Source organism: Vulpes lagopus, chromosome 7 (assembly GCF_018345385.1).
Source record: "Vulpes lagopus strain Blue_001 chromosome 7, ASM1834538v1, whole genome shotgun sequence".
Taxonomy (NCBI): Eukaryota; Metazoa; Chordata; class Mammalia; order Carnivora; family Canidae; genus Vulpes; species Vulpes lagopus.
In genome coordinates, this window is record NC_054830.1 from 27,858,883 (window position 1) to 27,886,768 (window position 27,886).

Here is a 27,886-nt window from a genome sequence, read left to right on the forward strand (position 1 = left end):
AGGAATCAACATACAAATAAGGAGCCAAAGGTCACAGAAAGGACGGTTTTCTTCCTTAGAGGGCACAGCAGGTATCAAAACATTTTAGCTGAACTGGAAAAGGATGGTAAGGATCTCACGGTGAAGAGACAGGCAGGGTGAAGGGTAGGGTGGGTGGGGAAATGCAATGTGTCTTCAGGAAATGGTTGGAAAGGAGCAAGGCTGAGTCAAGGGAATGAAAATCCTTTAAAACTATGCTAAGGAGTTTGGACTTTGTCCTAAAAAAAAAAAAAAATCCATTATATTCATTAGTGGTCTGTTTGCAAGGGAACAGGAAGGAGGAAGAGAGGATGGGAGCGGAGGTCTAGAATGAGGTGGGGGTCAGAGTGAAACCCAGGAGCAGGAAGGGTGCAAGGAGCTGCAGGCAGGCCAAGGGACTTGTCTAAGGCAGACAGAAGAGAACACCGGAGGAAGATTAAAGGCCGCTGCAGACACCTCACCGTTTATTTTATGAAATGTTAGAGGACAGAGCTAGCCACGGCTTCAATTTCCAAATCACAAGACAAAAGAGTATTGCTTCCTACAGGCAAACAAGTAACGCATTAAGATTCTTCTCACAGTTACCACCCAACTTTACATCACAAATGTAAAGTAAAATTTAAAATAAATAAATAACATATATATGATATTTATATTATATTTATATATATCTCACAAAGTCAACACATAAAAAGGATTGTCTGAAAACATTATCTACTGGCCCTGAGACCCCTTTAAACCCTGCAGGTACGAAATAGCCTCACAGAGTATACAGATTATAAAAATGTCCTGGTTCTTTTATCCCCAGAAAGGGTTGGCTCCTTCTAGCTACCTTCCAAACAAACTCAGGTTTGTTCATTTTAATACAATATACCCCTTGTCCCTGGCATTTACTCAAAGATATGAGAACTGACCAGGACCCATTTCCAAAATGGCAATTCCAGAGCCATCTGGAACAGAACTCGTCATCAGTCACTCACTGCTCACTGTTCAGTATAGGCATTTCTCTAGAAGCAGACCCCACAACTATTCTTAAGTACCAACATGCATATGATCAAGGTGTCATATCACATATGGCAAATGGGTTAAAAAGACCATGAAAAGTCAGGTTTCTTACTATCAATATATAAGTAAAAAACAAAACAAAACACAAAGTTAAATTCATTCCATTATTAACCATTAAAAAGGCAAGACAACGTTGCAAGCTCACATTTTTCCAGGCCAAGGTGTTAAAACATGTTCATCTAAAATCACATTTTCATCCCAGGTCCCCTCTGATAGAAGCTAGAAGTCAACTAAAGCTGGCACTCAAACAGATACCTATGGCATTTCAACTATATTCTTGACTCCAGAATTCTCAAACATTTTCTTTATGAAAAAAAAAACTCCTCAGAGGAAAAAGACACAAACTTGCAGCACAATCAAATGAAAAAATAAAATGCTTCTGTTATTTTAAGAACTTCAGAGTCTCTTAGAAGAATTCAATATAAAATTGGTATACAATTTTAAAATTGTTCTCTTTTAGAGGACCTTCCGGAAACATTCTAGTTTTTATTTTTACTTCAATGGAGGAACATTTCCTAATATTGAGTACTTATAATTTAGACTATGCTTATATATTTAAAAGAAGAGTTAAATATCAAGTAGTCATTCACATATCATTTATTAGTGTACTGCTGTGATCATTACTTCTATAAATTTACAAAATTTATTTAGTTAAAATTAAATTCAATGAATTTGGGCATCTCTCATAAAAATCACAATTATCTTTTGGTGTATATTTTCAGTATTTTTTTTCAATGTGCAACAGTTACAAGGCCAAGAAAGAAGATTATTCCTAAAGTTCTCAAACACCTTGAAAATCCCCATGAGGGGGGAATATATAGATATAGATATAGATATACATTAGAGATAACATATAAAATACATATATGTTATAGATGACTTACTCTGGAAAAAATCTTGACATTTTATAGATTCAGAATTACAGAAACATTTATTTCAAGGTAAAATTATGTCATAGTTTAGAAAATACTTATTATCTTGTATTCATACATATTATCTTAAAATATGAAATCTTATACTTTGTTGCTCTCTGCATAGTAAATTAGAGAGAAAAGAGAAAAAAAATCTGAAGAGTCAGTACAAAAGTCATATGCACAAGTCACGAGTGATACTTTCAGCAACATAAAAATAACTCCAGAACATTTCACCAATTCCTGCTGCTCCCACAGCAAAGAATAAACCTTCCACTGAAGTCAATAGGAGGAAAGACTACAACTCAGTGGTCAGAGAGAAATAAAACAACTCTACCACCAATGACACCAGACCATGATCTAGAAGTTGTGATGTTCTCCAAGAAAATAAAAATGCTATGTCAGATCCTAAAAGGAAAACGACTGTTTTATAGGTATGTTTATGTGTATAAATTTGCTTGACTGACCTCTAAGCGGTAAAGACACCCAGTCAGTCTCAAATCTTCAGGTAATACCCTACTTCTATAACATGAAAGTGCCGCCCAATCTCTATCTTACTATTAATATTCACAATTGATAACTGAAAACAAAGCACTCATGATATTCATTCGGCCCACTTTAGAAGCACCTATTTATTTACACAGCTATGATAGTGAAAAGGTCAAGTAAAAATTCACCTCCAAAGCCACGGTTGCTAAGCAACTCTTTTCAGAAGTTCTGCAACATTGATCAAGCATATTACTGGTGCCACCAACTGGATTCAGAATAAATGCAACATCTTACCTGGTTTCTCCAAAGGGGGAGAAAGGTGGATTCCTTATTTACCCTTGAGGATGGACATTGGACCCCCGTGCTGGATTCCTGTGGTCTGTTAAGTTCAGAGGCTTTTTATTTTTCCTCTCTTTAAAAAAAAAGGATACGTCCTGGTACCACAGGTTTCCTGTTCACAAGAGCAAAGGACAGTTCTGTTTTGAGAAAAACCACAGAGGGCTTGATGAGGTGTTGACCAAATCTGAACGACATTTCCTCACGGTTGAAGCCTGAAAGAGAAAATAATTGAGGAAATGAGCTTGTATCAAGTTCAGATGAGGAACTCAGAGTATATACAACTTTAAAGAGAGCAGATTCCATGACTACAGATTCTTAGTTGCAAAGAAGATGTCATTGAACCTGTTACCCCATTTAACATCCACTAAGATGGATGCTGGGTAAGTCCTCCTAAAACGTGCTCTCCTCTCCCTACCTGGTACTGCCTTGATCGGCTTGTTTTTATGCAAAAGCTTACACATGGACAACAAAACAGTCTTCTTAAATCCCTCTGAGATTCAAGTTGTCACCTTAACCCAAATCCACTAAGTCCTACCTGTCAGGTTATTTTTACCTATTCATCTCATCAACTTTGCTAAGCTGAAATTTTTTAATTGTTAGCCATCGACTATAAACCATTTAATTCTTAAATGCTTTTCTCAAATGGCTTTCTATTTATATAAAAGCAATTCAGAAAAAGTACAAACACCAATTGACCTTGCCTACAAATACAAAAACATAAGCACTCTGAGAGAACTATTATAGCAAAAATTCCAAAATTAAAGGGGAAAAAAATGAGAAAAAGAAAAGGCAAACCAGAGTTCAAGAATGAGGACAACTCCTGGTGATGCAGAGCCAGGAGGCAGGAAGGCATGTAAAATGTTCCAGATCCTCTCTTTTGGGGAAAGCCATGGGGGTGGAGAAGTAGTTGAAGCAATATTTGGCACTTGGCACCTGGGGTATGAGGTAATGATTTTCCAACAGTCAGATGCTTATACCTGGCAAAGTTACTTTCTGAATTAAGACACACCCTCCTTGGAAAACCATTCATTTTTCTAATTTAGAAACCACCCCACTGTAAAACTGTAAAAATAGATCAACCCATGGAAAAACAGAAGATGACAAAAAGGATGTCAGAAAATGGATGACAATTTTATAAAGCATAATAAATGTGCAACTGTTTAATGATCCTAATTTTCTCAATGACTCAAGAGATACAGAGAGCCATGCAAATGTCACCTACTGTCCTCAAAAGTACCCACATGGCAAGAACCTAACACATTTCATGGACAGAGCCATAAAGTGGAGGATTTCCCTCAATGCTACAAATACTGGTTTTCAAAACATTTACAACTAGTTCATGAAAGGCCAGTAAGGATTTTGAAACTCCTCTAACCCAGTGGTTCTCGAGGTGTGTTTCCTGAACCAGCAACAGCAGCATCGCCTGGGGACTAATTAGAAATGCAAATTATGAAGTTCTACTCTGGACCTACCAAACCAGAAACTCTGGGAGAAGCGCCAAGCAATCTATGTTTGAATAAGCTGTCCAGATGATTCAGAATCGTGATCAAACCCAACTATTCTCTCAATTCTTAGGTCCTTCCCTACAGAATCCTTGCCAACTAGCTGGCTAGCCTATGCTTGAGTAGACCTACCGGTGGGACATGTACTACCCAATGCTTCTAAGACAACTCCGGCCAATTACATAGCTGCCCCTCCTACCATGTCTATTTATTTCTCATGAATTAATGCCTTGGGGCCATATAAAACAAGGAGCATGCAAGTGGCAGTGCTTCAGATATTTAGAGTTAACCTTTACTCATTCCCCCCCCCCTTTTTTTTTTAGAATAAACATGGCATTTCATTTCAGTCATTCTGCAAACAGCATTGATTCAATTCCACTGAAGTTCTTGGTTATTTTCGTTTGTTTGGTTTTTTTGGCTTTTTTTTCCTTTATTTTGTTTTTGCCTGCCCAGTATCTACTTGCTTTATGTCTGGCCATACCACCCTGAGTTTTCTTTGGGTTATCCCACTATATTCTATTTGTGGGACTATTCCCATGCCTGATTCTAGGGACAGGAAAGTGATCCGGGCATCCTTAGGCTTCTGTCACATGACCAGTTCAGGAGTGGACACAGGACAAAAAATGAGCCACTGAAAGAAAGGAGACCCATGAGAGCATTACCGCTGACACTATAGGGAAAGAACTTTCTTCTTGCTGAATTGCCAATTTTAACGTGAACCGGAACAACTAGAGGTTACACTAAAGAGTGTCTGCCTAACATCTAGAGCCAAACTGATGCTGGCAGAGCCCAGATAGACCCGTCCCTGATGACATTATGTGAGAACCTGGATCTAACAATGCTGGAAGGAGTAATGTGCCCGGAATGTGTTTCCTCTCAAGGATGATGGTAGAGAATGGACTTAAACACAGGCTCGAGTTCATAAGCTCCTATTATGGACCCATGAAAGGCTCTTCATCTGGTTTTCATTTTTCTTACCATTACTTCCTTCATCCTCTACACCCAGCCTCATTCTTCCCACCACAAAGCTTCACTTTTTCAGAATTAACATATTATCATTTTAATTGCATTAAAAATATTTTATATATTCATTCATGAGAGACACACACACACACACACACACACACACACACACACACACCCGGGGGTGGGGGGGGCAGAGACCCAAGCAGAGGGAGAAGCAGGCTCCATGCAGTCCCAACGTGGGACTCGATCCGAGGCCTCCAGGATCATACCCTGAGCTGAGGACAGCACTAAACTGCTGAGCTACCCGGGCTGCCCTTTAATTGCATTTTTATAAATATTTTCCATGTCAAAAATATAGAGGGCTCTTGCATGGTTTTAAAATTTGTGTATAAATTGCATCATGCTTTAAATATCATTTTCCCTTTTTTTTCCTCAACACTGTTTCAGAGACTCGTTCATGCTGCTATAAGTAGATGTAATGCATTCCTTCCCACTGCTTATTCCCTCTCACTGTATTACACTATAATTTTCCTTACCTGTCCCTCTAGTGCTGAAGAATTAGCTGGTCTCCCATCTTGTACCACAGATACCACTGTGATGACCACGTTACATATATTACCCTGAGTATCTAGAGTCCCATTATTTGATTTTAACATCTGAATGTTCTAAAATAAATGCACCAGTTTGCGCTCTGGGACTGTAATTCCCAGAAGCAATAGGTGCAGATTTCTATTTTCTCACATCCTTGCCAGCACTTGGGATTATCAGATTTCCTAGCTTTTACTGGTATGATAGACAAAATGGAATCCCTTAATTTTTCTGTCTCCAAAGTGACATGTATGTGTGCATATTTCTCTTCCTTGTATTGCCAATTCATACTTTGCCCTCTTTTGTATGGGTTTCCTCCCTTCTATTTTCTGATTTTCCAGAGTCCTTTGTATATTTAAATATTGATCTTGGTCTTTTAAACATGACAATTACATTTTCACCATCTGTTAGTTTTCCTATATGATCCGTTAGACAAAAAGCATTTTCTGATATATTCAATTTTCTTTTTATGGTTTATGCTGTGAGTCTTATGTAACAAATCCTTCTCTACTATGAGGTTACAAAAATATATTGTTAAATGTTTGTCTATCAGCTTCATAGCTTCATTTTTAATAGTTAGGTACTCAATCCACTTGGAAATTTGCTTATGGGATGAAATGCCTTTTTTTTTTTTTTAACTTTTGTGAAATAATTTTCCTAGCACCAATTGCTGGGAATAATTACACCGAATCCCCTTATGTATAAAGGAATGAGTCTATACTTATGATATTCTGATTCTATGCCAGATGCTGAAGAACAGGAGTGCCAATTTTTTTCTCTAAAAGGCCAGATTCAGCCAGCCACACTGTCTGTTGTAACCACTCAATCCTGTTACAGCACTATAAAAGCAGTCAAAGACAATACATAATAAATGGATATGGCTGTGTCCCAATAAAACTTTATTCATAAGAACAGGTGACAGCTTGGACTTGGCTTCTGGGCTGTAGTTTGCCAACTCCTGTTGGCAATGCCTTGTTAATGCCTTATAAAAAGAGGATCCTTCTTTATTCGGCCATATAAATTTTCAATTCAACTCTGCCCCTTGAAAAAATTATTCCTCAGATGTTGATTGGAATTACGCTGAATTTAAATTTTAATGGAGGAACTACAACACCTTCACAATATTCAATCAATCCATTTATGAATGCTGCATTTATGTTCTATAATACCATAATAAAACTCTTGTAATAGGGTTTTAAATTTCCCTTATATGTTTTATGAATTCTTTCTTAGATTTATTCCTAGATAGCTTTTAGTTTATGTCACTATTATAAATGGTATCTTATCATCATCACAGTTTATAATTGGTTATTCCCAATACAGAGGAAAGCTATTGATTTTTATATTTTGCTCTTACAAGCTGGCTACTTAGCTGAAACCTTGTACTGCTACTAATAGTTTCCTGCTGACTCTCTTTGGTTTTCTATATAAATGATTTTACTTAGAAATAATCACAATTATCTCTCTTATTTCAATCTTTCTACTTTTGTTGGTCTATCTTGCTGCATTGGGCAGATATCTGGCAATATGCTAAAAGGTAGAAGTAATGCAGGCATCCTTGTCTTGTTCTCAACCATTAAAGGAATGAGTTTAAACCTCTGTTCCAGAAAGAATGATATCTGCCACAGGTGCTTAGTATAAAGGCTTTATCAAGCTAAAAAAATATGCATATTAAGTCTGCTAAGGCTGATTCCATTAAAAAAAGAAAAAAAATAGTTTTATTAAATGTTTTTTTGTCCTTGATCATACAATGTCACTTGTTCTTTGCCATTTATGTGATAAATTACAATAACATTTTTTAAATGCTGAAACATCCTTTCACTTATGAAAAATTAAACTTAGTCACAATTATTTCTCATACACTGCTAGATTTGAATTCTTAGTGTTTTTTAATGTCATAAGTTAGCTAATATTTTTTTACCTAGTTTTTGTTTAAAAAAATTCAAGGGGCACTTGGGTGGCTCAGTTGGTTAAGCATCTGCCTTCCTCTTAGGTCATGCTCCCAGAGTCCTGGGATTGAGCCCCTCATTAGGCTCCCTGCTCAGTGGGGAGTCTGCTTCTCCCTCTACCTCTGCTGCTCCTCCTGCTTGTGCTCTCTCACTCTGTCAAATAAAAAAAATAAAATTAATAAAAAATAATCAAACTTATAGGTTGACTTTTCTTTGTTCTCTAAGAAGTTTTATAAACAAAGATTTTCTGTTCCTTGAGATTTAAATAGAACTACTTGTCAAACTGTCTAGGCCTATTTTTATATCACAGGGAGGATTGTTTTGATAAGCATTACAATTTATTTAATAGTTACTGATTACATTTTTTCCTTGCATCAATTTTAGCCTAAATTTAGCCTAAAACACTTTCTTTCACCCAAATTGATCTTTATTGGTGAAAAACTCACATTCTTTAACAGGTTAATAATGTAATCCATAAGTATTTCTTTTACCTATTTTGTATCTATTCATAATGTATATTCTTATCAGTTTTCTTGGAATTATATCTAGCCTATTAAGCTTCAAAGAACCTCTTTCTACTAGTTCTTGGCTTTTACTATTTCTATTTATTGCTTATTTTCTGCAATAAAACTGTTTCTTCTTTTTCCTTCCTTACTTCTTCAGATTTACTATGTCACAGTTTTTTCTAGTTACTTGAGCCAAGCATTGAGCTTATGGAGTTTCGGACCTTCTATCTTTCCCCTATATAATAAAAGCTATACATTGCCTTCAAAGTATTCCATTAGCTAGCTCTCTCAAATGTTGACCTTTTGTCCTTTTAGTACTACTCAATGGTAAAATTTTGCTATTCTTGTTATCATTTTCTATTTCACTTGAGGGTTATTTTGTAGTAGGTCTTTTCATTTCCAAACATATGGGATATTTCTGCTATCTTTCTCTTAATGATGACTGATTTTAAAGTGCTGTAGTTTAATGCACTAAACCAGTATCTTCTGCATTTGTTGAGAAGTTCTATACACATGGCAAACCAAATTCATTAACTGTTACCCAAATCTGTTCTTTCTCTACTTACTCTGTCGTATGGTTTCATCTGCTTCTGAAAAGATGATGCTGGATTTCTAACTGCAAATGTTTAATCCCTGTCAAAAGGCATCGATTCGATTCCTGCTTTCTGTACTATTGCATATGTGCATATGCTCCTACTCCTTTGACTCCCTTGAGCTATCATTCCTTTTTCCTTTTGTTTGTATTGACAAGTATAACTTTTTTTCACCCCCTTATCATTAGACTGTGTCCCTTTAAATGTATTTTATAAATAATACAGCATTTTGTTTTCCATTCCTGGGACAATTTGTCCTGATTAGTTTCACTCTCAGCCATTTATGCCAATTATTCTTATTTAGAACATCCTATTTCACCTTTGTTTCCAACTTTCTTTCACTTTTTTCTCCTTCCTACCTTCTACTGAGTGGTATTCAATTTTTTCCTTTGGGTATGAAAATTATACAGCCTATTTCATTTCAATAGAGATTATTCTTTTTTTTTTAAATAGAGATTATTCTTATTGCAGTCTAAACTCGTGCTCAATTTCCCCATCATAAAAGCAGATCCATCTCTAAATCCCTTGGCATATTCTTAGCACTTTAGGTCACTTTCAGATATCTTCCCCATTCTCCCCATGTCTACCTTCAGATGCACTGAAGTAATATAGCATTATAATTTCATTTAGTTACTGATATGCTGCAGTTTTATTTGTACCCTCAAAGATCTCACCTGAAAACAGTGGATCATGGTATATGTAAAGCACATCTCATTTGGTTACATGAAATATTAACAAAAATGATAAAATTTTTCTATCTCTTTGCCCAAATCCAATTCAGTCTCCTCTTTAATCATGGTAAAATTCTGCTCATTTGTGCTGCTAGCAGACATGCTTCCTCAAGTTTTCATTTCAATGGAGAAGAAAAACACTCTAGCAACTATAAAAGGAACAAAAGTAGAGAAAAGGCTAAGAGCCAATATTGTGTGATGGGAAAATTCTTGCATCTCCAGGATCTCAACTGTCTGTAAGGCTGAGATAAATGTTAAATACTCTCCTTCCATGTGAAAATGACCAAAAGCAATTTTATTTTATAAGTTAAAGTAAAATTGCTGATTTTTTTTTTCAACCAAACAAGAAGGCTGGATGTACCAATCTTCTGTTGACGTCCCAGAGGAAAATCATCTCCTGGGATCTCTGTTACTTAATAAGTATGGAGATGACAGCTTCTGGCATCCAGAAAACCAAGTGCAGGGTTAGGGACCTCAGTCTAGGGTTGAGGTCTCCTTAGACTTGTTAGCAGCCTCAGCTAAGCCAGAAATAGAAGGCTGCCTCCAGAAACAGTGACTGAGCTTTGCATGTGACTGTTTACAAACAATAGTATATTAATGAACACCCAAAGTCTTATGTTTTCAGTTAGTTCTTCAATTTCTATTCTTTAATAATAACATCTGTTATCTTGAACTAAAAATATGTGCCTTTGAGGTATTAAACCAGTTTCTATTTCCCATCTTTTCAGCTGTAGAAGTTATTTGTGCCATTTCTTTACCTTTTCGCCTTCTACAACCTGTCTCTGCCTCTCTGTCTTCTAGAACTCAGAGCAGCTGGTAGCATCACGTTATTTTTAGAAACTTGTCTCCAAAATTTAGTACAGAAAAAGGATGTAATGCAAAGGTCTCTATTGACTATTCACATTTAATTTTGTGACTCAGTGGATTTGATCAGTCATTTTCTGATAGGGCTAGATAGGCAACCTAATTCACAGTGAAATAAGGTTCAATGGGCACAAAACCAAGGCTCTAAAATGTTAAGTTTCCCAACCATTAACAACAGGAGATGACAACCACTCACTTCAGGGTAGATCAGGTTTCTTCCTGGTTTGCTTTCAAATGTGATGCTAATGTCCAACTAAAATAACTGCCATATGCTTCTACTCTTGTCCCCAAAAAGAAAAATCAACTGTAGAATTTGAACAGAAAAGACTCTCCAAGATCACTTAGATCCAATCCCCTCATTTTAGAGATACTGAGTAAGGTTGCAGGCCAACTGGCTTACTCAAATTCACTGTGAACCTCAGAGGGTCTTCTTTAGACAATTATGTTTGTAGAAGGTATAAACTATTTGTAAGGATTTCCCAAACTTGGGAATCTAGGACTGCAGAGACCCCACTTTCAGCGTTTTCAATTAAAAATAACTGTCACATTAGGGAATTGTTTGGTGCTAAAAGCACATGTCAGTACTTTTGTAGGATGGTCAGCTGGTGATCCAGATAACATGCCTGTGTCTATTATATTCATATTATTTTATCAAATGGAGAACACAAACTATAAACTCCTTTTTGAAAATGGAAGTACCCTAGGGGTAGCCGGGGTGGCTCAGCAGTTTACTGCTGCCTTCAGCCCAGGGCGTGATCCTGGAGACCCAGGATCGAGTCCCATGTTGAGCTCCCTGCATGGAACCTGCTTCTTCCTCTGCCTGTGTCTCTGCCTCTGCCTCTCTCTCTCTCTCCCTCTCTCTCTCATGAAGAAATAAAATCTTTTTTAAAAAATAAAAATAAATTAAAAAAAAAGAAAATGGAAGGACCCTTCAAAACCCAACCACCCAAGTTTGAGAAGCTCAGGACTTTAGCAAAGGTAAAGGTAAAGACCATGCCCGTGAGGCAAAATCTTACCCAACAGACAACAAAGGACCCCATTTCATGATTGTTTTCTCTTTTCCCTATAGCAAATGATTTCTTTGGGACAAATTTAAAGTCTTCATATTTCCCCAAGGAAAGTAATAGGCTGTCTACTCAAAATGTGGTCTTCAGACAAACAAGATGTGCATCCCCTGAGAGATATTAGAAATGCAGATTCCCAAGTTCCCAAAACCAACTGTATGTTCTGTATTTAAACAAGATTCCAAGTTGTGTTGTAGGCATATTAAAGTTTGAGAAGCACTTCCCTAGAGCACTAGTTCCAATTAAAATCGTCATGGGAGCTTTTTTAAAACAGTAGATTCTTAAGCTCCTTCCTAGCCTGACTCCAGCAGAACCTCTGGGATAATGAAATTAAGAACACAGCTCTAGGGTCAGTCTGTGAAATGGGATAACAACAGCACCTCTTCTCCAGGACACATGTAAAGCATGTGGTAAGTATTTTATAAAACTACTCATGATATCATTGTTGGTATTTTATGCTGTCAAAAAGTAATCCCAGGGGTTCCTGGGTGGTTCAGTCTGTTATGTTCAGTGGGAAGCCTGCTCCTCCTTCTGCCCCTCCCCTTGCTTGTGCTCTCACTCTCTTGCTCTCTCTCAAATAAATAAAATCTTTAATTTAAAAAAAGTAATAACAATTATTTGTTGAATAAAATTTGGCAACTGCCAGCTAACATATAATACTGCTGAGTTGCTTAGAAAAGTGCTTTCATATGAATAGTACAGAATTATTAAATTAAAAAGTAAAAACCATATACTTGGTACTATACTACCATTAGGTGACTACTATCTTCTCCACACTAGCGGTAGAGCAGTGTCAGTTAAAAAGTAGTATGTGAGGGCCCTGGGAGGCTCAGTCAGTTAATAATTTTTTTTTTTTTTTTTTTTTAGGATTTCATTTATTTATTCCTTAGAGACACACAGAGGGAGGCAGAGACATAGGCAGAGGAAGAAGCAGGCTCCTGCAGGGAGCCAGATGTGGGACTCCATCTAGGACTTGATCCAGGACTCTGGGATCATGCCTTGAGCTGAAGGCAGACGCTCAACCACTGAGCCACCTGGGTGCTCCAGTCAACTGACTCTTGATCTCAGCTCAGTCTTGACTTCAGGGCGTGAGTTCAAGCTCCACTTAAAAAAAAAAAAAAATGTAGAACCTGACAAAATAGAAATAGCTAATACCATACTCAGTATTGTCATTCCAAGTGATTTCTATAAAAACTTAATTCTCCTGACAACACTATGAGGAATGTGTTTCATATAGTAACATGTACCTCTTTGTGCTCAATTCCTAGATTTGAGAATCAGTGCATTCAAAGGATACTGAACCTTCAAAGCTATTGCTATGTACTGCTAAATATCTCTCACAAAACATTTATAAAAAGTTATATTCAAAAGTAATAAAGGCAAAAGGCCTATTTCCCCATAACTTTGTCAGCACTGGGTATTCTTTGATTTTCCAAATATCTAGTAAAAATTTATTATTCCTTAGCAATATAATATAGGGGGAAATGACTATTCTATTTTTTTAAAGATTTTATTTATTCATGAGACACACACAGAGATAGAGGCAGACACACAGGAGGAGGGAGAAGCGGGCTCCATGTAGGAAGCCTGATATGGGACTCGATCCTGGGACTCTGGGATCACGCCCTGGGCCAAAGGCAGACACTCAACTGCTGAGCCATGCAGGCATCCTGGGAATGACTATTCTAACTAAAACAATCTGCCATGAAAAGAGACATATCCTATGCACCCAAGAAGCCAGGCACAGTAAAAAAGATACTATCTTTTTGGTTACAAGAATGAAAAAATTATCTTTTATCTTGAAAAATAAATGTGTTATTTCATTATGCCTGGGCATGATAAGATTTACTTAAAAACTAAGATGCTATTTTTATAACCACTCAGCAAATGGCAGGAATCTAGACCAACCCTAGAAGGCATGACTAGCTCTCTTTGAGAGTCATCAGAAGGAACCATATTGCAAATAACTCCAGATCCTTTACCAACTGGTAAATATGTTTCAATTCCAATTCATTTAAAAAACAGGGACTCAAAGGTTAACCAAAAATGTAAATGAGCTAGAAAAGCTGCTGGATAAGGAAACCCAAGAGCAACCTTACCAGGAAAGATGGCCTGTTATCTCACTGAGGAAGCATATTTTCACCTGGCCAGGCTCTCAAATACATTTTATTGAGGACTTGGACAACAATCAAGGTATGTAAATGGATAGCTAGAGACGTAATTTAGGTTTTGGTGACTTATAAAATATTCTATACTTACAGGAATATGTCAAAATTCTACAGGAGCCAGTAAAAGAATACCCCATAAGCAGGTGACAAAAACAAAGAGAAGAGAAGACAGTCTGAAGTGTCTCAGAATTCAAGCAAACAAAAAGTGTATGTGTAACATTTTTATAAAAAGAAAAATCAATTTTTAGTAAAGTAGATTAAGTCCTCAACCTATCATGTCACTAAAGAAAAATTTTCAATTGTTAACAAGTCAAAAAAAAAACCCTCAAAAAATAAAAACTGAAGCTCAGCTATTTATAAACAGAAAACACACAGGCATTTCAAAATGCCAATGCTTTTTCAAGATCTCACTTCATCAGCAACCTCTCTCCCACCCCTTTCATGTGTTACAATTCTTGATTTTGTTAACCAACTTTGATCTCACTTCCCTGGTTCCTTCCCCTTCTCCTACAAAGGTGTTCAGGGATTGCCTATACTTTGACAAGTCTTGAACTGGTTCCTCATTAAACCAATCACTTTCTCAGCCAAAAAGTACTTATTATATATTCACCACTTTCTAATCTATTCTTGTGGTGAACATGCCAGACCAGGCTCCTGTCCTCATGAAGCCTTCTAGGTACAGGGTGAGGAGGATTAATAAACGGTGGAGACCACAAACCAATCAATAAGCTAAAATATTTGATTGTGATTTAAAGAAAACAATTAGGTTACCAAAGTAGGCAGTGACTTGGAAGGGGTTGAAGTAATGGGTTTAGTGGTGATAGGAAGGGAACTAAACATCTGATCTGGGACTTGAATGAGGAGCCTGCTCGAGGTGAGTATCAGGGGAGAGAGTGTTCCACGGAAACAGCTGATGCCAAGACAAGAATAAGCTCTAGGTCTTAAAGGAATGGAAGGAAAAGAGGGATGGGAGGGGCAGCAGAGTCTAAGAATAGGAGGCTAAACAGAAAGGTGAGGAGATAAAGTGAAAGGTAGGCAGGGACCACACTGTGCAAGGCCTCATTTGGGATTTCATTCAATAAGTGATGAGAAGAAGCTCATGATGACAAAGCTTTAAGCTACGAGTGTTCAATTCTCTAATTTCATTTTTTAAAGCAGATCCTCACTGTCGTAAAAATCAGCTTCAGAGTTTCTTTAAGGCCCCCATGTCCTAAGAATACTTTAAACTGAGCTACAGTTCACATACCATAAAATTCACTCATTTAAATCTACAGGTTGGTGGTTTTTAGTAAAATCCCAAAGTTGTGCAATTATCACCAAAATACATTCTTCACCACAAAAAGAAACACCACATCTATCAGCAAGTGCTTGTCCTTTCCTCCCTACATAGCTATGGCAACCATTAATCTTTTTGTCTCTATGGATTTTTCTGTTCTGGACATTTCACATAATGTAATTATATAATATGTAGCCTTTCGTGTGTGGCTTCTTTCACTTAGCATAATGTTTCACTGTTCATCCCCCTGGTAAGTAGGTGTCCGTACTTCATTCCTTTTCAGGGCTGAATCCTATCCCATTACATGTATGGACTACTTTTTTCTTTAGCCACTAATAAATTGATGGACATTTGAGTTATTTCTACTTTGGGGCTATTATTAATAATGCTGCTATGAACATTCAGCTACAAGCTTTTGTATTGGCCTAGGTTTTCAGTTCTCTTTGGGTATATGCCTAAGAGTGGAACTGCTGGGTCACATGGAAACTCTGTCTATAACATTTTGAGCCAGGGCCAAACTGTTTTCCTTAGCCACTCTACCATTTTACATTACCACCACCAGTGAAAAAGGTTTCTCAACATCCTCACCAACAGCTCACTCCCACATATTTTAATTTCATTGGCCTGGGCACCCTTGGTTTGTTTTGTTTTGAAGAGTTCTCATGGTAATCCTAATGTGCGGTGAGGTCCAAGAACCCTCTACTCTTGCCTGTTTCATTGCCAACATCCTGACAAGGATTTACACCTAACACCTCATACTGCCTGCCCCAGAACTCTTTGGAACTATTATATCCCCTCACCACCCCTCACTCAATAATAATGACATCTGCTATGTAGCTGATTCATCCAGTGAGAGAATAAAATACAAATAAGACATAATCTTATATTTATGATTTATATAACCTTGTATTTATGTAATTATAACATATAACCCTGCATTTGTATAATTATATAGAATCTTATGTTTATATAATTACATTATATAACCTTATACTTAAATTATATATAACCTTGTATTTATAATATAAATAGTCGTTTTCAGAGTACAATGAATGAATAAAACATTTTTAAAATCATTTGTGTGTATACATGTATATAGGGGAAATCTGGAAATTCAGGATGATTTTCCTGTGACAAAATGGGTTTGGATAGTTTTATTGTCTTTTCTAGTTACTTTTATTTTCTACCATGACCATGCATTGGAGAAGCTTTTCAAGTATCCTCAGGGAATATGAATTACCAACTCCTTTCTCCCACTGACCCACTGGAGATCTGTTCTTTAAAAAGAGCCCACCTAGAAAAAGTATTTGCTCCCAAAGTTCTTTTCATCTAGTAAAGAAAGATAAATAGAATGAATAGATGACTTGTTTTATACTTCAACCTGATCTTGAGTATTAAACACAGTACCATATGTGCAAAAATGTATAGATCTCAAAATTATTTATGTCACTTAAAAAATGTTTCCTGCCAAACCAAACACAGGTGGTAAAGGTCTGTAACACCAGTATTGAGGCCTAGAGTCATTTGGAAAATCAACAGCCTGTGTTTGTAGATAACCAGCTCAAGAGAGAAAGAAGCCTGGAAAAAAAAAAAAAAAAGGAAGCAGATGTATAAACTGGAGGACAAAGTATGACTTGACTCCTCGGTCTGATGGAGGATGAGACTCATCTTAGCAGTAAAAATAACCCAAACTGTATCTTCATGTGGACTTTAATAGCAGAGGGGAACTTAGAGGTTAGGATACTAAAACAATACTTTATGATGACAGATGGTAGCTACACTTGTGGTGATAAGAGTGTAACACATAGACTATAGAATCATTATGTTGTAAACCTGAAACTAATATGACAGTGTCAACTAAAAAAAAAAAATTAATACCTAAGGGACTTTCCATTTGAAAAAAAAAAAATCTAGGGCACCTGGGTGGCTCAGCTGGTTAAGCAACTGCCTTCAGCCTAGATCAGGATCCCAGTGTTCTGCATTCGAGCCTTGTATTGGGCTCCCTGCTCAGTGGGGAGTCTGCTTCTCTTTCTCCCTCTGCCCCTCCTCCTGCTCATGCTAGTGCTCTCTCTCAAATAACTAAAATCTTTAAAAAGAAAAATCACTTTAATGTTATGTATCCTAGAGTAATCAAATTTACTATTGCATTTCCATTCATACTATACTCTTCATATTAATCACAAAAGATTAATAAGAGTTTATCTCCACAGGTTGCATAATAGTGTGGGGACACCAATTGAACTGATGTTGAAAGTTCGTAGAGTACATCAAAGCCAACTGTGATCTTCCAGAAGCAGAAACCACACGTTAACATCCTTTTGTCAGTGCACAGGCCTCTCAGAGGTTAAGAGACACCCAAGGCTCTTTATTTAGGTTTCTAGCATGTTAAAAGAATTTGGAACACCAACACAAAACTGCCCAAATTGTGTTATATTTTAAACATTAACACTGAACAGATTGAAACTCCCAATGTGAACGAATACAAGACAATGATTATCACTACACACAAGAAAATGATTTCACTACATTTTAACGAACATGAAACGTCTAGATTTTTGTGGTGAAGCAATGCCACTCACAGGTTTTTGCTAAAATGGAATCATAAGGCTAATTACAGTGTCGATTATAGCTATGTGTCACTCAATCTATTGATGGGTGTACTTCTATTTTAAGTGACCATATTCAGCAATTTCTAATTGTGCTATTCAAAAGATAATTACATGACTGATAAAATCTATGACTGAACAGTCCACTTCAGGTGGTATGATCCAATAAGGGTGCAAGTTCAGAAATGTATGAAGACTTTCCTTCAATCCTGCTCAATAGCAGATGGAAAATTCACCTGACACTAAGGTCTAAATTCAAGGCCTTGAACCCAAGGCCATTCCAGACTACCCACCCACTGGCTTCTCCTAGAGGTCTTCAGATGTGGCTCAAATGAAATTACAAGAAGTCAAACTCCTTTAGATCTGACATGGTCAGAGCTTACTGTAGCAGCAGCAATCATGAGAGCTTCTCATTCATGGGGTCTTGAAACAGGGATCCCACCCAGGCCCCACTTCTGTGTATTTTGCCATCATGAAATAGGAAATAAAACACCGATTTGCTGTTAGTCCTAGTGCGACCCTTCTCCCATTGTGGCTTTTGCTGCACAGCATTACGCAAAGCTCCATCCAGGGCAGTTTCAATTTCATTGCCTGATAAATGCCTTCTCACTTCCCTGTGCCAGAGACAAATAGGTATTTCTCAGCATCTCGCGGAGTGACAATGGTGTTTTTCTCTTTTTCTCATCCTCTCACCACGATGGGCACTCGTCAGGGGATCTCTGTTCCTACCCATCTCATTACCTCTTCATTCCATTTGTCACCATTTGGAAATTCAGAACTCTTAATATTAGCTTACTCTTACGAACAGTAATGAGGCTCAGGCTGCCTACTGGGGAGCATCATCAAACGCTAACGAGTGTGCACACCGAGACCCACACCTGAATCCCATCACGTGGCTCCATTGTTCAGACCAGGTGGGATGTTTCTGTCCACAGGCAAGCTTCTACAGAAAAGCTGGAGTTTGCAGGGTGGCTATTATGCATTCGCTTTGGTCGTATGATTCACACAGCTTTCCTGTGTGGTTGTACTCATTTACATACTGGCTATGACCTCCCTGATAATAACACTGTACTCTTTCTTTCCTTTTTGTTCTCCTCTTCACTTGTTTAAGGACTTACTGGAGCTGAGAGTTCTCAAAGAAAAGACTAATTGGTCATTTTCTTACTGCTACTTTTTGATCTCTTCCTGACCTCAAAAGAAGAATGAGGCTCTTATAATCATCTAGGTGATCTGTCTGTATACAAACCTGCCTTGATGTCTCCCACCGTGTCCAGCATGTTGCCTCAAACACAAGAGGTGCTGGATAAATATTAAGTGACATCTATACAGTTTTCTGAGTACCTAAGAAAGATAGGCCCATATCCATAGGAGACAGAAAGATAAAGGATGAAGAATGAGCTGGTCCCCCCCTGAAACTATGACAAGGATGTGTTTGTAGTTAATGAGGGAAGAGGGGACTGACCTGAAATTCATCTCTTTCTGGACTTAATATCCTTTTATAGCAGCTAGAACCTTGCACCGATGACAACAAATGAGAACTGATTGAATACCCCTGTGTGCCAGAGCCTATGTTAGGCACTTGACCTACATTAGCTCATTTGAACCCCAACAGCCTGTACAGTAGATACTGAGAAAATAAAACCCATAGCAGTCAAATGACTTGATCAAGGTTACCTGTTAGCTAAGATCCCAAAGCTCTTCTCAGTAAAGATTACCAAGTACTGCTCAGAAAAAGGCAGGGCAAGATGAGAATGTGATATGGCTTTTGGGAAATGGTGACTGCCCCAAAGGTGATGGAGGCCAACATGAGAGGTTAGGAGCAGTGGCCTCACCCATGTATGAAACTCTACTTGTGTCCTGAGTAGCTGCCTCTTCCTTTCCCCAATGAACTTCATACTGAACACTGTCTGGGAAGGACTCTGCACAGAGAAAAGAATGTTTTCACAGCTTTCTAAAGCCCAGAAAAGACATTTCTGAAAGCACCTCTCACTGATATTCATCATGTAGATACAGAAAACCTATGCAGTAGATTATTTTATATGGCCATTTCTTAGTCACACTAACAAGATGGAGAGTCCTAAGCCCTTGCTATACAGCAGGCATAACGCTAAACGCTTTATGCAAGTATCTCACTTAATCCTCTCAATACCCTGTGATGTCTTTTCATCATTCTGATTTTACAGAGAAAGCACTGAGAGTCTAAGTCACTTGCCCAAGTCCACACGGCAAATAAAAGGCAGTGCTAAGATCTGTACCCAGGGCATCGGACGTTGGACTCCTCTCTACCTCCAGCAATGCTAAGACAGACTTCTGCCCACATTGTGTCACTTGCTATGCTTTCAATGTAAATGACCACCGCAGACATCTGCATCCAGGTGGGTGAGAAGAGCAGGGGGACAAGAAGAACACAGAAAAAAAGATGCGTGAGGAAAGGAATTAATTTTCAAGTGCACAATTGCAGCTGCCTACAGAGTCAGTCTGGCTTTCCACAGGTGGAAGGAGATTACTCAGCGCTCAGAGGATGGCCATGCCGGGTATCTAAAGGCCAAACAGGCAGGCCAAAGGCATAACCAAGCACTTTGACTCTCCACATGACCCTGCCTTGTGTGCTCACCCAGTTCACCCATGACATGATGGCACGCAGAGTTCAGGGCAACTCTACCTCGAGTGTGTGCTGTTGCTAAGGGTAATTTACGGCAACTTTCATCACCAAGTGGGCTGCAAAACACAATAATTAAAAGGCTGACAAGCAATCACTAAATGCATCTGTATTGTTGAATGGATTTTGAGTCCTAGGAAAATCACGATGAGTGTTCTCCAAGAGCAGCATCTTCAGAATTTTATGATCTTAAAGCCTCTTGCTTTTAAAAATAACATTTCAAATGCCAGCTATGAGAAGCCTATACATTTGAACCTTGGTTTAATGACAAAAAGTGAGAAACGGTCATTGCTTTTCCAGAAAAGCAAGAAACAGGTTTTTTTCTTTTATTTTCTCTCGAACAATTTTTGTCCCAGTTTCAAATGATTTTTAGATGATGCTTACTCCACCAGGACAGAGGCTTTGTTGGCACAACCTAAGTCCTCTCTTGATGGTCCTCTGTAGGCCATGCACAAGCTGCCTGAAACCACATGCAGAATCGCTGCTGACAAGGGAGAGGTGTGCTCTCCATGCCCTGCCCCTCTGCACCACCCTGTCTCCGGTCATCTCCCCGACCTACTTCCCTGATAGACAGACAGATTCATCAGAGTTTCATTCAGCATGCTTCTTAGAGTCCTAGGCTACCAATACTTATTCCTCCTGTCACCATGTCCGAGAAGAAGAAACTGTCCCCACTAAATACAGATCCCCAAGAACTCCGATCCTCAGTGAAAAGAATAAAAGGTGCTTGGTAAGTAAGCTCACTGATTTTGTATATATTGGGATTGGACTCACGTCTGGCACTGTGCCTTCCTCCTCCTGTACCAACGACAGACATCACTAATCAACTAGGCTGTCCTTCTGCATGATTTCCTTAACAGAACTTTTGAGATAGTCATTACCAATTGGAGTTTGCTGCATGACACTCATAACCTGTTTTTCATTACAGTTCTTTGGACGGGAGACTCAGAGAGCTTTCACGGCAGTGCTGAGACAGTTCTATCCATTTCAGGGTAAGGACACAATAACACATGTGAACTCCCAGAATCTCCACTCTTTGAATTAGGAACATGAATAATAAACTTCTAGCACTGAAATAACATGTCCTATGGTAATCCTCTGACTAATCACCTTGTTAATAAATATCTAAAGACCACATTTTTCTCTGGGCTTCCAGCTTCCATGGGAACATTCTGACGGTGACATAATTTTTAAATTAGTAGGTTTATTCATAGTTTTACATTAGTAAATGTCAAGCTTCTTACTAATTAGCAAATTCTGTAAATCCACAGTAGTATTAATTTTCAACCGTACAGCAAATTAATGAGAAAAAAAAGAGAGACAATTAAAATTTCCCTAAGGGGCACTTATTTCTATGAAATTCAGCACAAAGCAAGAAAACATTAACCCATTTTGAGGGTGCATTTAGGAAGGATTACAGAAGATTTGTCACTGTCACCGAGGAGTGAAGTGCACATTTACCGTGGAGTACTCTCTGTTACAGCTAAATTCTCAGATAACATTTTCTCAGGTTGCTGTGGCTGGGATTTCACCTCTTGCCTTCAATATTGTTAGATGCATTTTTTTTTTTTTGGCGGCTTCTCATTTAATAAGATTCTATTATTTCTTTGTTGATGTTTCCACTCAAATTGCTGGTGCACTTTTTCTGGCTTTAGAGGACAATGCCTGGTATAATATTCGGATCTTCAAAAACTGCCTCACAAGAGTCTCTTGCTCACCAAGTGCTTGTTAATATAAATCTCACTTCCTCCACTAACTCACTGAGAGGGCAGAAAACATACCTACTCTGGGTGACTGTTTAACCTCCCAGCTCCAGAAAAGGAGAAAAAGCATATCCCTCCTATGGGCACTTATGCCATTTCTTTACAAAGCCTTCCTACAAACACTGTTAAACAAATCCGCTTATTTATTTCAAATTCTCCTTCAAATGCTTAAGCCTATTGCTAAGATGGTAAAGTCCTCCTGTGTTGGTGGCCATGGAAACCATCTGTAGGTATCATGGTACCAGGTCTTCTCTTTGCTTTTCTGGGCACACTTGGCTGAAGACAAGCTAAAGCCCTATGTTTCCCGAGGTACAGAGGTTTCAGGATGATGCTCCCCGCCCCCCACAAAGATTTCAGATCACAGTTAATACCAAAATTAAAATGCACCATGGTACGCTCTGATGGGCAAACTGCACAATATATAAGTACACAAACAAGGCAGTACACAGATAATTATAGCTTACATTTGGGGGCATTACTGTGGCCATCAATGATGCAATCTGTTAAAGAATAAGGTCTTCATCAATTAGCATAGTACGTGTGGAAGGGCCTGGCCTACCTCTCTGTCCTATTTACGGTATCTGTGACACACTCTGAACATAACACCCCTCGCACACCCACCCACAGCCTGTGACTGGGCATTCATTTGCCCATCTCACATACTAGACCCTGATCTCCTTGAGGGCAGAGAACCCAATCTGAGATCAGGGTTATCTACAGCCTCCCTCCCCAAGCCTCAAACTGAGAAGCCATGTCAAGTGGGAAGAATAGCTTTATAAATGGCTGGGCATTTCCCATCAGTCTCTGAATCCTAGAAGCAAACTTTAACAGACTCAGGCCAGAAGCCTGATGGATCTTCCTGCTACTTCACTCCAGGGCCCCAGGTCCACAGTGCTGGTCTGACTGGACTTCCTCCCTCAGTCCAAGATTGAAAATGGTAACTGGTTAGAATCAGGCAGGTCTTTTATGGAGACTAATGAATGCCCCATTCTGAGCAATGGGAAGGCCAAGCAAAAGAGGGCAGAGTGCAACACCTTTTCCACATTTAAATGAAAAACTTTCTCCCTCTAGCATGTAGGCCATAGCCCAGTACGTGCCAGCTGTCACGAGGGAGGGCAGCTGATACTTTTTCTAATTGAAAGAGTGTGTGTGGAGTGCCTGGGTGGCTCAGTCAATTGGGCGGTTACCTTGGGCTCAAGTCATGATCCCATGAGCCCACGTCAGGCTCCCTGCTCAGCAGGGAGTCTGCTTCGCTCTCTCCTTCTGCTGCTCCCCCTGCTTATGTGTGCTCTCCCTCTCAAATTAATAGATAAGATCTTTAAAGAAAGAGTCCAAGAGCAAGAGCATAAAAGAGGGGTGGAGGGAAGGAAGGAGCCAGAGACTAGAGAAAAATTTCCTAATAAGTAATTTTCATTTAACATTCTCATAAACATAGCAGCCAGCACAGCGCCTGGCAAATGGTCAATACCCAATAAACATCATTTGAATAATGGATTCATTTAATAAACCTTTCAATACCTCCGTCTCTAGGAGTTAACAGTTTCAGGCATTCTGAAAGAGACTACTATCTTAAACCAAACCAATACAGTAGAATGCCCTACAGCACTGACATATGTGTAGAATTAAACATCAAATTACCAGTCAGATAGATGCCCAGGCAGGATCTATGTAAAAGCCAATCTCATTTTGTTTTGGGGGGTTTTTGTATATTTATTTTTATTGGAGTTCAATTTTCCAACCTATAGGATAACACCCAGTCTCATTTTGAAAGCAAAGAACAAAGCCAATATCCGAGGCCAACCTTGGAACATAGCTGTTCTTCCAAAGCACCTGGACCACAAGACAACAAATTTTAGTTCCTCCCTTCTCCACCTCCTGTTTAAAACAGTTACAGCCAAGTTACAAATGTGGAATCCTCAGGAGTTGACAGAGTAAGAGCTAGTCAGAGAATGTCTAAGCCATTGTTCCTAGCCTCAGATGATGATGTAACAGTGGGGAAAGACCACCTCTAGCAATGATATTGAAACGAGTAGATCTTCCATAGCCATTTGGGCAGAGGATAGGAGAATAGCTCAATGCTCATACAGATAAGAATAAAAAAGTTCAGGCCATCATCCACTGTGACTTGAAAAGGCAACGAGTGACTGGACTTTGTGGCTCTGATATCATTCAATTAAAAATGAGAGTTGGGGATAGAAGGACAGATTGTTCATTTTCTTTTATGAAGGTTGGTGCCTATGCTCAGAGAGGTGGGTGGACTATGGCCTCTTATCAAATGGTATAGACTTTGGCAGCCTCTTGATAATAGAATGGGCTCTAACCCCACTCCTCCCAGAAAAGACCTGTTGTCAAGTACTTAGGACCATTCTTGATACCAAACACTCCTCACTTTTTATTGCCTTGACTATAGGAGTCTGGAAATTAGTTTCTTATTGGAATGAAAGGGAAGGAAGGAAGGAAGGAAGGAAGGAAGGAAGGAAGGAAGGAAGGAAAAGAAAAAAGAAAAGAAAAGAAAAGAAAAGAAAAGAAAAGAAAAGAAAAGAAGAAAAAAGAGAGGAGGAAAGAGAGAAAGGGAAAAGGGAAAAGAAAAGGGCTGGTGATGATCCCAATTGTGATTGACTAATTTTTGCTCTATAACATGCTTTCCCTATTTTTAACCTGAGTTCTCCTTCACTTATTCAATGTCTACTGTGTGCCACATCTTATGCTGTGCCTTAACAAGAAAGAAATGGTCCCATCATGGAACTTATGATTCATCTGTCTCAGAGTAACTAATTCTTATTTTACTCAGTAACTATATACAACAATCAGTGCCCTTTATGGTTATGGGGATACAGCAGTAAATAGAACAAGTTTCCTTCTCTGATGAGGAGAAAACAAGGAACAAGTAAGATTTTTTGATAGTTAGGAAAGTTGGAAAAAAGTAATAAAAGAGGATGGGAAATGGGATCATTATTTATGGTCAGCTGATCAGGTGGAGTACCTCTGGGAAAGAAAGTCTCACTTGAAACTGGGGTGGGTAAAGAGGCCAGTCAGCCAAGCAGGGTGTCACAGTGGTCTGATTTTACCCACCCTCAGGTTTTAAAAGGAGTCTGTCATGGAATGTTTTACAAGAGTACAATAGCTGGCCCAATTGGCCTTATTGGGTTCAATACCAACCAGCCCCCTCCTGGAGAGGAGTTGTGCCAGCATCACCTGGGAGATTGTGAGGAATGCACATTTTTAGCTCCAGTCCAGTCCTCCTTGATCAGAATCTGCATTTAACCTTGGACCTAGGTAATTCATATGTGTACTAAGATTTTGAGTATTCCTAAGCTAAGATCTAAAGCCATGTTGACCATGCCTGGTCTCTATCAGCCATTCCTTTGTTTCACATTTTATTGAACAAATTTGGGAAGCAGAGCAGGACTGAGGGCTGCTGTTTCCTGGGGGCTCTCAAACTTTCTGATTAATGATCAAGCCCAAAGGCTGCTAGGTGGGCCAAACTGAATTATGAATAAAATCAACTAAAAGATGGCCAGCATGGCTGGAATCTGGTGATGTAGGGAACATGATCTAGGATTAAGACAGAAAGATACAGTTAACATACAACATGCATTGCCAGGCTAAGCCATCTAAATTTTATTCTTATTGAAATGAGTAGTCTATGCAGGTTTTCAAGCAAGGAAGTAGTATGACCTAATTTAAATTTTAAAGAGCTTATTCTGGATGCCATATAGAGAAGGGACCATAGTCAGCCAAGAATAGTAGCCAAGTAGCCCATACAGTTAAGAGGCTCTACAAGTCAAGGGACAAAAGGTTGGGGCTTGAACTAGCAAGGCAGCCATGGTACAATGAGAAGTGGTCATATTCTGGACATAATTTTGGGAAATTACTAATGGATGGAAATGAGGAAGAAGAGTTAAGAAACGGGAGTGAGGGGGTGTTGGAGGGGATCACAGTGGCCCTGAGCACCATGATGAAGCATGAGGGTGGACCCACTATCCTGGCCCTCTGGGCCCCCACCTACCATAGGCCACACAGTAACTCATTCTGATGATCTAGTAACAACTAGTAGCTGGGCTGATCCCAAGTACAAAGTAAGAGAATCCAAGAACCAACCACACAGCTTCTCAGTTGATACAGAAGGCCTGCACTCCCACTTCCTATTCTATTCCTTGTTACTGAATTCTAGAAGGCCCTCCCTCCTTCCTTGAAAAATACCAGAGCAATGGATTTCATGGAAATTAGTTATTTAAAAACAAAACAAACACTAATTCAAGAAAATACTTCAGGCACGTACAGACAAAGCCAAGTTTGAAAAGAAAAATCCTGAATATTTAAATTAACTGACTCTCTTACAGTTGATGTTTGGCACTAAGAAACAGATTGCACATTGCTAAACTTCTCAACACTTTAGGAGACAGTTGGCACCTAACTACTACGGCAAAACGAACTACGCTCACTCCTGGAACTCAACCTTTTATCCTCCAGAAAGGCCATTTTTAATGAGTTCCCTTCCAGCTTTACGCTGTGCTCATCCTTTTGAACTCGATCTTTATTCAAAAAGAATGTGCATCGTGAAAGCGGTGGCAGCCATTAAGAGGTCAGCAGTGATCATCTTTACATACAAGAAACAAAGCATCCCTCTCCCAAAGTCACTCTGCTGCTCTAAGGACTTATACCTTCACTATTCCATGTAGACTAACACATTTATGACAATTCATTAGGATACAGCTTCATTCTTTGCTTTCAAAAGTATTCTCTTCTCCCTTATGTGTTTTCCTGGTACTGGTAAAAACAGGCTTTCCAATCAGGCTCACCTTCTTCTTCCCTATCTATGGCCCAAACCCAAACATTTCTCCTCTTTTAGTTGCACTATTTTTATGTGTTTTGTACCCAAATTCGGTAGAGGGTTGACAAAGAGCAAGGTAACATTCCAGGCAGTATCTTTTAAATAGAATTCTATTTTCAGGATCCAGGATGTGGAACAGTTGGTTTTGAATTTGTAACTTTGATACCAGCATGTCCCTCTTTAAATGAGCTTCTAAGGATGCCTCCTGGCCACCAAAGAAGACTGGCTCAGCTCATTTCAGTACTGTGATAAAGGGATTGAGAATTTTATTCCCAAGGGGGCTAAGTCTTTTATCGTGTCCTAACACCAATTATTTTGCAAATTAGAATCACTGGTTACATAATGTGACATGTTGAAGGCATGTGGATGGACAGGAACAAATCCACCAGTACTTCTCCACCTACGTGTCTGTGGAATCATAGGTTAGCAGGGTCATCCTCAGGCTTGAAGACCATAAGATGTAATTATGAACATAAGTTCTAATCTCAGACTGCCTGGGTTCTTACTCTACCCTAACTAGCTATAAGAGTCTGAGAAAGTTCCTTGATCTCAGGCTCCCCATTTACCATATAGCAGTGCTTCCCAAATTATTCACCTGGGATTTTTTAATATGAGTTGTATTGGAATACAATATACATACCATAAAAGTCGCCAATTTAAAATGTACAATTCAATAGTTTAATCTATTCATAGAGTTGTACATCCATTACCACAATCAATTCTAAGCCATTTTCATTGCCACTTGGGGATTTTTTTTTAAATCCCAAAGCCGAGGCTATGCCCTAGATCGATTAAATCTAAGTATCTGGGCCTAAGACTCTGGTATCAACCATTTGTTGCTCTCCCAAGGATTCCAAAATACAGATAAACTGAGGCAGATGTGGTTCATTGAGTCATTGTCAGGATTATGTGGGAAAACAGAGACACAGATGGAAAAATGGGAGCTTCTCAGCACAGAGGCTGACCTATATATAATAAGCATTAAAGAGGTGATG

General features: G+C 38.7%; 1 protein-coding gene across 7 annotated transcripts in view; it reads right to left on the reverse strand.

Annotated features, from left to right (window-relative positions):
* FHIT (fragile histidine triad diadenosine triphosphatase) overlaps positions 1 to 27,886 on the reverse strand; it is a 1,370,758-nt gene that overhangs the window by 743,923 nt on the left and 598,949 nt on the right. For all 7 annotated transcript variants that reach the window (XM_041762987.1, XM_041762984.1, XM_041762986.1 and 4 more), the window contains one exon: positions 2,915 to 3,034. In XM_041762987.1, the coding sequence (XP_041618921.1) occupies positions 2,915 to 3,017 (103 nt within the window). In that variant the 5' untranslated portion in view covers positions 3,018 to 3,034. The remainder of the gene's footprint in view (positions 1 to 2,914; positions 3,035 to 27,886) is intronic.